The sequence below is a fragment of the Giraffa tippelskirchi genome, chromosome 11, assembly GCF_054371585.1.
Source record: "Giraffa tippelskirchi isolate mGirTip1 chromosome 11, T2T-mGirTip1v1.2.pri, whole genome shotgun sequence".
NCBI classification, from domain to species: Eukaryota; Metazoa; Chordata; class Mammalia; order Artiodactyla; family Giraffidae; genus Giraffa; species Giraffa tippelskirchi.
In genome coordinates, this window is record NC_137285.1 from 122,969,047 (window position 1) to 122,982,760 (window position 13,714).

Consider the following 13,714-nt stretch of genomic DNA (forward strand, 5'->3'; position numbering starts at 1 on the left):
TTCTCACACCCTCTGGAGACATCTGAGCTCCAGAGCAGAGGCTTTATTGAGGCAAGGAAAGCAGCAGGGGCTCCCATGAAGTGACCCCCGCCCTCAGGCATCTAGGCTGCTCTAGTCAGCAACAGAAGAAGGGACCCTCCCCCAGCATCAGGTCCCCTGCTTGGCTCCCAGGTCTGCCTCCTGGGGCAGGTCCCCAGCCCCCTCTGATTCTTGCTCCCTGTGCACTAACACGTGAGCTGGGGAGGAGGGGCCAGACTCCCCAGAAGCTGGAGCCTGAGCCCCTCCAGCATCCGGAAGCCCTGTTTCTGATGACCCCTGGGTCCCCATCATCGCTGGCACTGTCAGCTCCGGGGTCTCAGGGATGGGGGGCTCCAGGTTCTGGAAGCTGTTGCGCACTCGGGTGATGTAGCGACTGAGGATGCTGGCTCCTCTGGGCGGCCGGCGCGGCCCCGCCTCCACCACAGCCCGCTGCACACCTGCTACCTCACTTTGCAGTCGAGACACCGTCTTGGTCAGCTCTGTCAGTCTGTTGCCCAGGTCTGGGGGGTGGGAGTAGAGATGGAGGGTCTCTCAGAAGGTGAGTCTGCCCTGGTCCATTTCTACCCTCAACAGGGGAGGGTGTGCCGGAGGATCCTGAAGCAGAACTGGAGGAAGTGAGGGACTGGCACTGGGTTGCTGGCCAGCTGAGCAGGCTCCGTCAGGGGTGGATGAATCAGCAGAGCTGGGGTGGCGATGGGTTTAGAAGATAGCAAAATGAAGGCCTTATGGACCAGAGAGTGGTCAGGAGTCATAGGGATGAGAATTGTCTATGGGTAGATATATGTATATCTGCCCAGTCCTCCTTTTCCCCATTTACATCTGTCCTGCTCACACTCACCCTCAGGGCCGAGTGCAGATCCAACCCTCTCTCTCTCTCCAGCTTCTGGTACTCTAGCCTTCTGCCTCCCCATGAGCCTCTCAAAATGATAGGCTCTTCCTCTCCTTTGAGCTCCCACTGCAATTTGTTTCTCTTTTTTAAAGCACTTCCTGACTAGGGAAATGGTTTCTCTTCTTCACCAAACTGAAAGCTTCCCATGTGTCCCTGCTGGGAACAAGGGGGCATAGCAATGAACTCTGATTGAATGAATGAATGAATGATGAATAAAGTGAAAGAGTGAATGCATAAGGGAGCGGTTGAGAGAATAAATGAACACATAAATGAAGGTGGGAACGAAGGGATAAATGAAGGGAGTGGGATAAATGTCTGAATGGGGGGTGGGCCCGGGGGTTATTGAGTGCAAGGGCACACACTCTCTCTGCAAGTTGTGGCTTCCAAGGGTGGGTCAGAGGGGGCCACAGAGAGAACTGCAGGCTGGGTGAGGGGTGTGAGGCTGGGTGTTCCGGATGAGCAAGGGACAGGAATGGGAAAGGCTTGGAAGTGAGCAACTAACCTTTCCGACGAGTCTCCTCAAACTCCCTCTGGGCAGTCTCTATGTAGCGTTGCACCAGGGCCTTGATGACACGAAGCCGGTAGGATCCACGCTCTCCCTCCCCAGGCCCTGCCCCTGCCCCAGGATTGGCCTGGGATGGGAAGACAGGAGGGTAAGAGGGATTCCTTACCCCCAGCCTTTCTCTCCTCACTGCAACCTCCCCCAGGCAATGAAGGACGGAGGCACAGTCTGTGCAGAGTCGTCTGTCCCTGAAGGCCGCACATCCAGACCTTCATGCAGGTCTAGCAGGTAGTCTGGATGGAGGCCACACATCGTGGAATGGCTGAGTGCAAGGGAACCAGGGAGGGAGGTGGGTGAGGGTTAGGAGAGGAAGAGGAGGAAGAGGGGAGCGGGCAAGGAGAAATGCTGAGCAGGACAGAGTTGAGCTCTCTCGTGCCACCAACCCATCCTTGGTTTTCTTGAGCTGAGTCAGGGCAGGTTAACCTTGTCCTTCAGATTCCTCAGAGGGGAGACTAGAGGATATGGGGATGCATCCGCATAGACTAGCTCACGCAAAGGAAATGGAAACCATCGTGCAAGTTAAAGTGATTGGTTCTGGGTCCAGTTTCAGGCCTCAGGACGGAACCAGGAAGGCAAGTCAGGCCTTTGGGGCAGATAATAGAGAGAGGGAGCAGAGGTGAAGATGGCAAAGTGCTGGGCTTGGAAAACAGGATGAAATCTCAGCTTGGACACTTTGCCTCTGTGAGCCTTGAGCCAAGCTGCTCAGCTTCTTCAGGCTGAATGTCTCCAGACTGAATATGGAGATGGTGGGTTTCCCTGATGGTCCAGTGGTTAAGAATCTGCCTTGCAATGCAGGGGATGCTGGTACAATCCCTGGTCAGGAAAGATCCTACATGCTGTTTCTTTCTGCTGTTCTAGACTGTCAGCACTTCAAGGGTCCACCATTCTGCATATCTTTGTTTCCAGTATAGGTGTGCTTAGGTAAGTATTTATTAAACAAACTATTGACCAATCAGATAAGGGAAGGCCTACCTTATCAGGGGACCCAGGGGCCTCTGAGCCTCAGCGCTGGCCTGTGGCTTCACAGAGCTGACCTTAGAGAGACCCTGCCTTAGAGAGACCCTCAGGTAACATGTTCTAAGGGGAAAAGATGGGACCCCTTGCAATAATGCTATCTGAATTAGGAGGGGTCCCATGCCAAGCCAGACTGAGTTAGGGAGCAGATAAGCAGAGGTAAGTTAGTCCCCTGGAGCCCTGCCCTCCTCTCTCAGGCCTCAGTCACCTTCGAATTTCCCAGTGTGGGGGGCATTCTTCCCTTAGCTTCTAAATGTTTTACTGTGGAAAACATTCAGTAGTTTCTTGGCTCAGTTTAGGGCAAAAAGTTTTGCCTGGAACTTACGGGGTATTGGTGGCTTGGGAGGAGGGTGGCATGGACTTCATTTTAAACTAGATGATATAGGATTGGAGATTTAGGGAATAGCCAGAGCCAGGCAGAGGGAAGGCCACAGGAGAGAGTAGGAACTGGGAGCAGGCTTTCTGCAAACATACCTGAGAAGACAGATGAGCCAGGGGTGTTCAGACAAATGGATGGTACAGAGAATGCTTCTAAATGCCTGATGTGAGGAAGACTCACAACAAGCACATGAGATACTCACAAAGATGGGGATTGGGGGGTAGTCTGGCTTCTTGGTTTTGCAGCAGAAGTGGCAACAGCAAATGAAGCGGAAAACTCTCCTGAGACATTGAGATGGTGGGAAGGTATTACTCAGAGGAAAGGGTCCAGGGAGGTCGGGCAGGAGTGGGGTGGGAGTGCTGAGTGCTTGGGGGCTTGGGAGTGAGGGTGCTGAGGTCCTCACCTGAGCAGGTAGAAGATGGCCTTGGGGGAGGGCAGGATATTGAAGGGCACAGGCAATGTCAGGCCCTCTCGGAAGTAGGACAGGTAGAGTTTTGAGCGAGCAAACTTCCACTCCACGTCAGCAGCATCCTGAGGGCCAGGAAATGGGGGCTCAGCAAGGACCACTTTGGTGCCTAGCCCTCCTGCCCACTCAGTCTGCCCCATTAACCCCCAATCCTCTGGTCTCTTATCTCCTGTGTGCCCACCACTTTCTTCTCCCCATTCTTGTCTCCATCCTCACCTATCATACACATCTCCCCGTTTTGTACCCCTTCCCGTTTCCTCCCCATCATCTTGCCTCCTTCTGACATTCAATTCCTGCCAGCCTGTTCTCCAGCCCACAAACCCTAACTCATCCATCTCCTTCCCTCTCACTTCTCATGTTTCCACCTACTTTTCCACAACACACACTTTCTCTCAGCCCTAATGTGGAATGAGCACTAGACTTGTGTCTGATAAAAACAATAACATCATCAAGACCCTCAATCTACAGACAAGGAAACTGAGGGCTCGAGAGGAAAACTTGTCCCCAGTCTCAAAACAAGGCAGTAGTGGCGACAGAGCAGGAACCCAAATTTCTTGACTCCTTGCATCCTATTCCTTTCCTTCCCTTTCTCTCTTCTTCCCTCTGGCCCGAGCTGCCCTCAGTTCACGTACTTCAATCTTCTGGAATGAGTTGGTGATCATGGCAATGAGCATGTTGAGCAGCACAATCACCATGACGATGGTAAAGATGCCGTAGAGGGCCCGGCCCACGAATTCCGGCACCAGAAACTGAGGCATGTCCACCACACTGTGCTCCTCCATGCCAAACATCGTCCAGAACAGAAACTGGAAGGTCTCATTGAAACTGGCACAATGGGCCGAAGAGTAGGATGTGAGGGGTGGGAGATGAGCCTGGGGACCACCCAGACCCATTCCTCCTCACCCTGGGGACCCAGCCAAAGGTGCTCTACTTCCACGAAGCCTTTTGGACTGCTTGCCATTTCTGAACTCCAGCCAGAATTTACTGAACACAGGACTACTGGGAACAGGTGCTAAGGATGTAGCCATGAACAAGACAAGCAGAGTCTCTGTCTTCAGGGACTTTATGTTCTGGGTGGGGATGGGGGTGAGATGGACACTAACTATACCTCTTCCATCCTTCACATTGCATTCAGTGTGTTCTTTCTTAATGCTGAGCTGATGTGCTGGACTTCTGTTTGTCAAACTTTAAATGCTCCTAACTACTCTCGGTCCAGATGTCTACCATGCAACCTACCTGAGGTTTTTAGCAAAAATACTTTTACTTAGCTGTCACCCATCAAAGAGCAGGAGGTCTCAGCCTGTTCATGCTAGTGTGGAGTGACTGATCCCACCAGGGTCCTTGAAGGAGGCTGGAAGGAGTAGTGCCTATCCCTAGCACTAAGATTCATGCTTTAAAACATGTCAGCAGAGTTTTTTTCAACATCCAGAAGCCAGGATGTGAACAAGGATTCTTGGAAAAAAGGGTTGGTCTGAATAAAGTCTCCATTTACTTTGAGAAAGCTCTGACCAACATCCACAGATCCAACCACAAGTCCTTCAGCATCATTAATAAAACCATCATGTAGTTGCACTCATGAATGCATGATTGAATGATTGCTTGGGAGGCCACTTGGAACTTTCTGGCCTGGGAACAGCAGGGTAAGGCAGGTTGGGTAAGGTTGGGTAAGGCAGGTTTCTGGGCAGGCCCTTCAAGAGCTCCATGACCTGACCCCTCTGCCCTTTCCTGCCTCCTTTCTCAAAATTCCCTCCATGTGCCAGCCATGGTGGAAGTCTTGCTGTTCTCCAAACATACTCCCTTGCTTTGGTATATGTGCCCCTTTTGCCCAGAATGCCCAGACTCCCACCTCCCTGACCCGCCTCTGCCCCGGCGTACTTGCCCAGCCGCTCAGTCTCCTGGTAAGGTACGTAGATGTTGTTGAGGCCACAGAGGAAGGCGGTCAGGATGATCATGAGGATGAACATGAACCTGGCAGGAGGTGGGAGGGGGAAGGGTCAGAGCAGGTCTCTACCCTGGGAGAAGTCAGGCTCTAGGAAGAGGGATGGGGGTGATGGCTCCTAGGCTCAGCCTCTACTTGACAAGGATTCAGTCTGGTTATTATTAAGAAGAGAGAAATTAGGGGGTGGGAAATGAGAAGGGATTGAAAGGGTGTTGAAGCAGAAACTCTCCCTCCAGAATAAAGGGTTCTGGGTTAAAACAGTCAAAGTTGAGGATGGTCCAGGCTCTCAAGGAGGGACTGAGATGCTGAGATGTGGTACAGGAATGGGGGAGAGTCACAGAGTCCTACTGGACAGGATTTCTCACCAGCAGAGTTAAAGCCGTGTATGAGTTAAGTTGGCTTGCTGCAGGGAGGGATGGAAGCTGAGCTGAGCTGAAGTTGTTCACAGACGTAACCAAGGTTTTTTCCCACCAAGGGCACCCACTCCCATCCTACTTCAGGCAGGGGATTTCCAGGGAAGCAGGCATTAACTATGGGCTCTGACTAGGGTGAAAGGCCAGGTAGGCTGTAAATGATTAGATGATAATTATCAAGAAGACCAGATAATTCCATGAGTTTCAAGAGCAGTTGTACAGGGGGAACCATCCAAAGGGACTTCTGAGTCCAGTGTCTCATCTCAAAAATGGGAAAATGGAGCCCCAGGTTGGCCATGGAGACAGCAACAGAACTGGCATGCCAACCAAGGGCTTTTTCTGCATTCGGTGGTTCTTGATCTTTGGAGTCATAGGTCTCTTTGAGAATTAGATGAAAGTTATAGACCCTCTCTGGCTTCCCAGGTGGCCCTTGTGGTAAAGAGCCTGCTTGCCAATGCAGACTTAAGAGACACAGGTTCAATCCCTGGGTTGGGAAGATCCCTTGGAGAAGGACATGGCAACCCGCTCCAATATTCTTGCCTGGAGAACCCCATGGACAGAGGAGCCTGGTGGGCTACGGTCCATAGGGTGGCAAAGAGTCGGACAGTTGAAGCAACTTAGCATGCAGGCAGCATGTATAGACACTCTCTGCAGAGAAATGTATCTTGACATTTACATTCCCAAATTTTCCTATAGTTGCAGGGTTTCCAAGGTCTTTGGAGCCTGTACAAGGAACTCAGGTTAAGAACCCCTGTGCTAACTAGAGCTGGGGAACTTCAGAAGGAGGTCAGATGGGGTCCATCGGCGGGGAGGATGCTTGGAGCAGAGGCAGTACCCACCGGATCATGTCGTCAATCATCCTGCCCATGGAAATCTGCAGGGTGCCCAGTGACTCGTGGGCCGGCAGGATGTAGGCCAGGCGGGTGAAGCTGAGCATGCTGGTGACAGCGAAGAGCACCTCAGCCAGGAACTGGGGGTCCTCCGTGCGCCACTCACTCCGCTCTATGCCGGGGGGGAATGGGGGGCTGAGGCCGAGAGCCAAGGAAGAGAGGGGGCCGGGGGATTCAGGGCTGCACGCGGGGGCACTCACCAGCTGAGGTGAAGTAGTGGCAGGCAGCCCCGTCAGGGGCATCCTGGCAGTGCTTGTGTGCAAGCCCAGCCAGGAGAAGGCGCAGCGTGAAGGCCGCCAGGTACAGGGAGAGGATGACCATATCCAGGAAGTTCCACCAGTCCAGGAGGTAACTGCGTAGGCCCTCGATCCACACTTCCTTACACTCAAACCACAGGAAGCCTGAAGGAGGCGGCAGGGCGCCAGCATCGGGTGAGGCACCCCCTGCATCCAGGTCAGAGCTGGGTGTGTGGGTGTGGTTGGTGAGGGGAACCTCTCCACCTGGTGAGAGGAAACTAAAATATCCCAGGCATGAAAGTGATAAAATGTAGGTGGCCCTTGTGGTAAAGAGCCTGCTTGCCAATGCAGACTTAAGAGACACAGGTTCAATCCCTGGGTTGGGAAGATCCCTTGGAGAAGGACATGGCAACCCGCTCCAATATTCTTGCCTGGAGAACCCCATGGACAGAGGAGCCTGGTGGGCTACGGTCCATAGGGTGGCAAAGAGTCGGACAGTTGAAGCAACTTAGCATGCATGCAGCACGTATAGACACTCTCTGCAGAGAAATGTATCTTGACATTTACATTCCCAAATTTTCCTATAGTTGCAGGGTTTCCAAGGTCTTTGGAGCCTGTACAAGGAACCCAGGTTAGTCTGCTTCAATGTAACAAAGATCTTATACAGAAATAAAAAGGACTTCTGGCTGATGCAGACTCAGCAGCCGGACTTCTGGCTGATGCAGACTCAGCGGCCGTGGGGCCAGTTGCAGTGATCCCGTCAGCTGATAAACTCAGAAAGTAACACCTGGACAGGTTGGTTATTGGGAGGGGATGATCTAAATCTGGGTCTCCCTGCCCTCCACCAAATACACACTGGACAAATATTTAGAGAATATTGATTTGAAGGGGCTCCAAATTATCAACCTGCTCATGATCAGCCCAGGGCCCAGGGCCAGGACTGGGGAGGGAGGGTCTTGGGATCTGGACCCCGTTAGCCAGGTGACCCTGCCACGTCGTGCCCTTCTCTGCTCCCTGGATACAAGCACGTGCTTTTTCACTCATGGTTCTGTCCACTCCTAGAAAGCCCTTCCACAGCCTTTAGAAGATGGGCTCACTTTTGCGACCCAGGACAAATCTCACCTCCTCTCTGAAGCCTTCTCTAACCAGGGCCAGTGTGTTCTCAGAGCTCTCTTCAGACCTCTGTGATGCCGTCGCCATGGAGTACTGGAAGGTATCTCTTCCTGCGTCTGCCCCCCTCCCCTCCTCTGAACTTGGAACCCCTCAAGGGCAGGGACTGTGGTCGATTCACCTCCCTGTCCACAGCACCCAGAACAAGGCCCACCAACCACTGTTGAATAAACACTGATTAAGCTCCTACCATGAGGCAGTGGGATCCTGTGGTGAAGAAGACATACAAGCCTCCCCGGGCTCTTGTGAGGGAGGTGGGCAAGTAGCCAAGTCATTACAGCCCAGCGTGGTCAGTGCTAAGGTGAAGCAGAGCAGGGGAACAGAGGCTGTCTTTGGAGTGTTCAGGAACGGATCCTCACCCTGATTTGGGAACCAGGGAAAGCTTCACTTCTCACAGAAAGTGATGTTTGAGCTAAGACTGGATGGAGGAGTGGGAGCTGAGGCGGCATGGAAGAGGAGCAGGTTGTGGGGAAAGAGAACTCGCATGGGCCTGGAGACAAGCAGGGCATGGTGGGAACTGAGTCTGTTTCCATGGCAGCAGAGTTCCTTGTGAAGGTGGCATGGATGCTCAGTGATGTATGTTGAATGGGTGGATGGAACCCTATTTATTTAAAATATCTTTATTTGGCTGTGCAGGGTCTTAGTTGCAGCATGCCAGATCTTCAATCTTTGTTGCAGCATGTGGGATCTGTAATTATGGCATGCAGAATCTTTTTTAAATGTGGTGAGTGGGAAAAAAAAAAAAATTAATGTGGTGAGTGGGATCTAGTTCCCTAATTAGGGATTGAACCTGGGCCCTCTCCATTGAGAGTGTGGAGTCTTAACCACTGGATCACAAGAGAAGTTCCTGGATGGAATCCTAATTAATTTATCCATGTATTCTCAGGGCTTTGCTCACAATAGGGCAGCAGCAGGTGTTCACTGCATGAAGAAATGAGGGATGTTGTTTCTTAAGACTTCTTCCCCTGCAGGCAGGAACTATACTGGTTTCACCTCCACTCAGTACAGGTCAATAATGATTAGTAAACAGTTGGATGGGAAACTTTTCCTCTTAGATCACTCTTATTTTCTTCTCCAGAGTTTTTTGGCCAAATTTCCTTTCATGCCTCCCTGACTGACTTGTTACAGGGTAGAATAGCAGACTTAGTCTACTGGTGGTTTGGGAGTTTCCAACTAAGCTAGAGGTAAGTCAAGGGAAGATAGATAAGGAAGAGGCGCCCAGCCCAGCTGCTGAGCTGACCAGCCAAATGCTTGGGAGAGCTCTGGGGATTCTTGTCAACTGCATTTGCTGAACTGTTTGAGAAAATGCAATTTTGCTATAGAAGGAAAGAACACCAATGGAATGGGTGAAACTTATGCCTTAAGCATATGTAAGTTAGTTAGCCAGGTGACATGTTGGACAAATAAAGAAAATAGAACACATGTGTTGGGCTTCCCAAGTGGTGCAGTGGTAAAGAAACTGCCTGCCAATGTAGGAGATGCAAGAGACGCAGGTTCAATCCCTGGGCCAGGAAGATCCCTTGGGGTAGGAAATGGCAACTCACTTCAGTATTCTTGCCTGAAAAATTCCATGGACAGAGGAACCTGGTGGGCGACAGTCCATGGGGTCACAAAGAGTCAGACATGACTGAGCGACTGAGTGCATACACACACATACAGAACATACGTGTATGAACACATGTAGAATATTCAGGGTTGACATTCAATATTAGTGACACACTGAATATACACGAGACAGATGAGGCCCTTAGGATTCATCTGATCTTAAATTAGCTCCCCACTGGTAATACCCAGTGGCCTCACAAGTCCTCTGCAACAAAATTGCAAAGAAAAGTCATAGCTGCTCACCAGGATGATTAGTAAGCTACAGTTGTGGTCAGACATAGGTGCCCTTGTGTTTCTCCTACAGATCAAGTGCTGGGTCCAGGCAGCTTCTGGCTATGGTATCCTTTGCTCAAAACTCACCTCTAGTCCTTATAACAGCACCATCATAAGTACACCATTTATATGTACTTATGTAATAAACTGTATGATTCAAGCATCTTAAGTTGGTCTATGAGTCTTTCTGTTCCACAACCTTTGGGATAGATTGCCTGGTGGTGTACTTGCTGGCTACTGATATACCAAGGTGATCTGCCACCTAACACCATGGACCAGTGTCTTATTTGTGAGAGGATATGAATACCCAGAGTGGGTAGCAACTAATGCCAGGGTAGGGGAAGAATGGGGTCCGTACTCAGGGATCTATCACAGGGTGAGATCCCCTGATTAGAGGTGAAGGGGAAACCCATGGTGAACTAGAGCCTGGAGAGGTCTGGTTACATATTCAGGGAGCATCTATAGGGGCTGCCCCATATAGGGGTGCTAACTGTGAAGAAAAATGAGGGGGTCCCCAGGAAGGAGTCTACCACAAATAAAAGGCCCCACCCACGTACCTGCAACCCAAACCATGTGTAGTGAAGTCTCCCAGACGCTCTGGCTGTGGCCTCGGAAGGTACTCAGCTGTGTCTCCATGACCAGAGACTCTCCCAGTAGAAAGATGAGGAACCACAGGTAGGAGGCCGAGTGCAGCAGGAACTTCAGCACCGGGATCTTCAGCAGGCGGCCCAGCTGCAAGGGAAGAAGGAGAGCAGGCTTCTCAGAGTCCTGCTCACACCTCTCCCCTTCCAGGAGAATTTCCGGAATGCTCAGCCCAAGCGTGTCTCCTCCTTTCATTCACTCATTCAGATGTTTGTCAAGAATGTACTGTATATTAGGCTTTTCCCTTTCATATCAATGTTTTCCTTCACAGCTGTAGGAGGTGGGTATCATTATTTCCATTTTTAAGCTAGGAACTGAGGATTACAGAAGTAAAGTAACTTTCCCTGGGGGGCTCCCACCAGCTCTTCGATCACAACCATGTTAAAAAGTAAATTTATCATCTTCGGGTCTCAAATGTCTTCCTCTTCCTCCTGTGTCCCCATCTTAGAAAACGTCCTGACCACCCAGACCAGGAAGCTTGAAGGCATCCCTGAATCCTTTTCCTTTCTCTCACACACTTTGACAGTCTCTCGGACTCCCACCCCTCTCCCAATCCATCCTTCACACCCCTGGAAGAGCTTTCTAAAACACAAAACTAATAGGATCTCTCACCTCATTACAATCCTCCAGCGGCTCCCAACATTACATAAGGTTCTGTGGAACCTGGGCCCCCGCTTGCTTCCCACCATTTGCTAATTGCTATTTGCACTTATGCTTTAGCTGCACAGAATTCCTTTCAGTCTCTCTAATGCTTTGCATTCTCCTTCCCTGGGACATTGGGTGGATGCCCTTTTCCTGCCTCCTAGAGCACTGCTTACCCTATTCCTCACCTGGTTTACAGGGTCTTGATCTTTTTTATATCCGCAGTGCCAGGCATGATGTCTGGCTCGTAGTAGGGAATAGAAATATCTGAGTCCAAAAGGGCTCCCAAAGAATTTGAGGTTGGGGTGGGGGGTCTCATTAGGAGAGACTGCATATAGGACTCAGGCTTTAGAGGCAGAGAGACCTCAGTTTCAATCCCAACTCTGCTATCTCCTGCGGACAAAAGAGAATTTCTGTTCCCTGTGTCTTCACTGTCAAATCCAGGTGTAATGCCTACCTTCCAGAACCACCTCAAATTACCTAAAAGGAACATTAAGGGCCCAGCTCAGGGCATGAAATAAAACAAGTGCTCAATAAATGACAATTATCATTATTTCTATTCTTAGTACCCGGGACTTGGGCGCCAGCCAGTAGCCAAGGCAGAGGAAGGGCATGGTGAGGAAGATGAGGAAGGCGACAAAGAGCTTCCAGATGGTGGTGCTCCCACGCCAGCCAGCCAGGTTCCCACACCAGATGGAGGACAGGACTTGCTGGCAGATGGGGTGTGCTACAAACTAAACAGAGAAGGGTGTGAGCAGAGGGAGGGACCACTGGCCAGGGAGGAAGAAGAGGAGTCAGTCGGGTGCCCTGACTTCCTGGGTAGAAAGTGAACCGTGTTTCTTTTCTCCCCAGGCCAGCCAGCTAAGAAGAGAGGCAACCCACTTGCCAAGTGACCTTGGGCAGACCCCACCCTTATTTGGGACTTAGTTTCCTAGTCTATGAAGGAGAAACTGGGCTCAAAGAATTTTCTGGACTCTCCAGATCCCACATTGTTGAATCTAGGCCAGGCAGTGGTGGGTGCAACTGGGTACTGGGTTCCAGAACCTTGAGGGTTCCTTGTCTTCTTAGCAACGTGGGGCACCAGGCAGCATGGTCTTGAGGAAGGGAGGAGCAGGAAAGGTGGCATTTGCTGACTCGGGCAGTCATTGGAAAGGAAGATTTCTAGTTAAGCTCCTGGTGGGCTAGGATATCTGAGGGTGGGTGAGAGGGTGAGTAAGAGGCTGGGGGAGGCTAGAAAGGGAACATGTCTTTGGCTTAGGGGTGGGCATCTAATGAGATGGGGAATAATGGAATCACTTGATATTTGAGCTCTGAGAGATCTAGTCTAATCTTGCTGAATACAGTGAGATATTGAAGTATAACCACAGAAAAAGACCAGACCAAACCTACTCAGCAGGCCAATGGGTAAAACTCAGAAGTCTGGTCTGGTTGGGTCATGGGACTTCCAAGGCTGGGCAGAGGTTAGGGACTCAGACTGAAGGTAAGAAGGGAGGGTGGGAGACCCATAGGATCAAGGGCCTGGAGAGAAGGTGCTCAGAATCAAGATCTAAGAGGGGTCCTGGGACTTCCCCAGTGGTCCAGTGGCTAGGACTCTGTACTCCCAATGCAGGTGACCTAGGTTTGATCCCTGGATGGGGAATTAGATCCCACATGCCACAACTAAATCCCAGCACAAAGAAATAAGTATATATATTACAAAAAAATAATGAGGGGGTCCTGAGGGCAGGAAAATGACTTGCTTAGGATTGGATAGGGGCCATCTAGAGGGGGCAGGGTGAGGGGGAAGGGCAAGGGGACAGAGCAGGGTGGGGGAGGCGGGCAGGGCCCAGCTGACCCGCTTCTGGTTGTAGTTGACGGCCAGACGCAGCCTCGCCAGGTTGGGGATGCCTTCCTCAAAGGCCTGGCCCAGACCCTCGGCCTCGGGCTCAGTCTCGCTGTCCTCGCCCAGGTCATTGAGCACCGCAGTGACCTCACTCTGGTTCCGGCACATGCCCAGCAGTTCAAAGCCATAGTCCTGGCTCAGCGACTCCAGGGCAATGTACTCGGGCTGTAGGGAGAAAGTCCAGGTGTGCTGGCCATCCTGCTGGCCCAGCCTGGTTGGGTCAGCCCACCCTCCCGACACTGGGCCTGGGCCACTCTGTTCTGGCACAGGTCACATCCAGCCTTAGGCCTCTGTTTTAATATCCTTGTCTGTTTCCTCACCTAATGGTAGTTGTCACCATGGGGACCAAGTCGGGCTGGCACCAAGAGGATGTCAGTGGATGAGTGATGGATGGAACTAGACTGTGAATTCAAGGCCGCTGATCAGTCCTGGCCTCTAGACCTTCCCTTCAGGTGTTCTGTCTGCACAGAGCCCCTGCTCTCATCCATGTCTCTTTTTGCTAGCTGAGAATCTTTGCTTGCACTGAACCCCTACATCAAGTATCCTCCCTACTCCTCTTCACTTGTGTTAAACCACCTGCTCCTGTAGCCAAGGTTAATTCCACTTCCTCTAAGGAGTCTGCCCTGCACACAACAGCTGTAGCCTCCTGACCTATTTTCTGGCCCTTGGAAGC

The 13,714-nt window shown here is 51.3% G+C and overlaps 1 protein-coding gene and 1 long non-coding RNA gene across 2 annotated transcripts in view; one reads left to right on the forward strand and one right to left on the reverse strand.

Annotated features, from left to right (window-relative positions):
- Positions 1-13,714, reverse strand: part of LOC145525754 (short transient receptor potential channel 2) — a 17,108-nt gene continuing 3,394 nt past the window's right edge. The window contains exons 3-13 of the mRNA XM_081539403.1: positions 12,994-13,206; positions 11,729-11,893; positions 10,433-10,607; positions 6,792-6,992; positions 6,541-6,703; positions 5,225-5,317; positions 3,982-4,174; positions 3,287-3,414; positions 3,086-3,164; positions 1,431-1,560; positions 1-539 (exon numbers count right to left, since the gene is read on the reverse strand). Of these exons, the coding sequence (XP_081395529.1) occupies positions 148-539; positions 1,431-1,560; positions 3,086-3,164; positions 3,287-3,414; positions 3,982-4,174; positions 5,225-5,317; positions 6,541-6,703; positions 6,792-6,992; positions 10,433-10,607; positions 11,729-11,893; positions 12,994-13,206 (1,932 nt within the window). The 3' untranslated portion in view covers positions 1-147. The remainder of the gene's footprint in view (positions 540-1,430; positions 1,561-3,085; positions 3,165-3,286; positions 3,415-3,981; positions 4,175-5,224; positions 5,318-6,540; positions 6,704-6,791; positions 6,993-10,432; positions 10,608-11,728; positions 11,894-12,993; positions 13,207-13,714) is intronic.
- Positions 12,234-13,714, forward strand: part of LOC145525763 (uncharacterized) — a 9,786-nt gene continuing 8,305 nt past the window's right edge. Inside the window, exon 1 of the long non-coding RNA XR_014068387.1 lies at positions 12,234-12,367. This is a non-coding gene — a long non-coding RNA (uncharacterized LOC145525763). The remainder of the gene's footprint in view (positions 12,368-13,714) is intronic.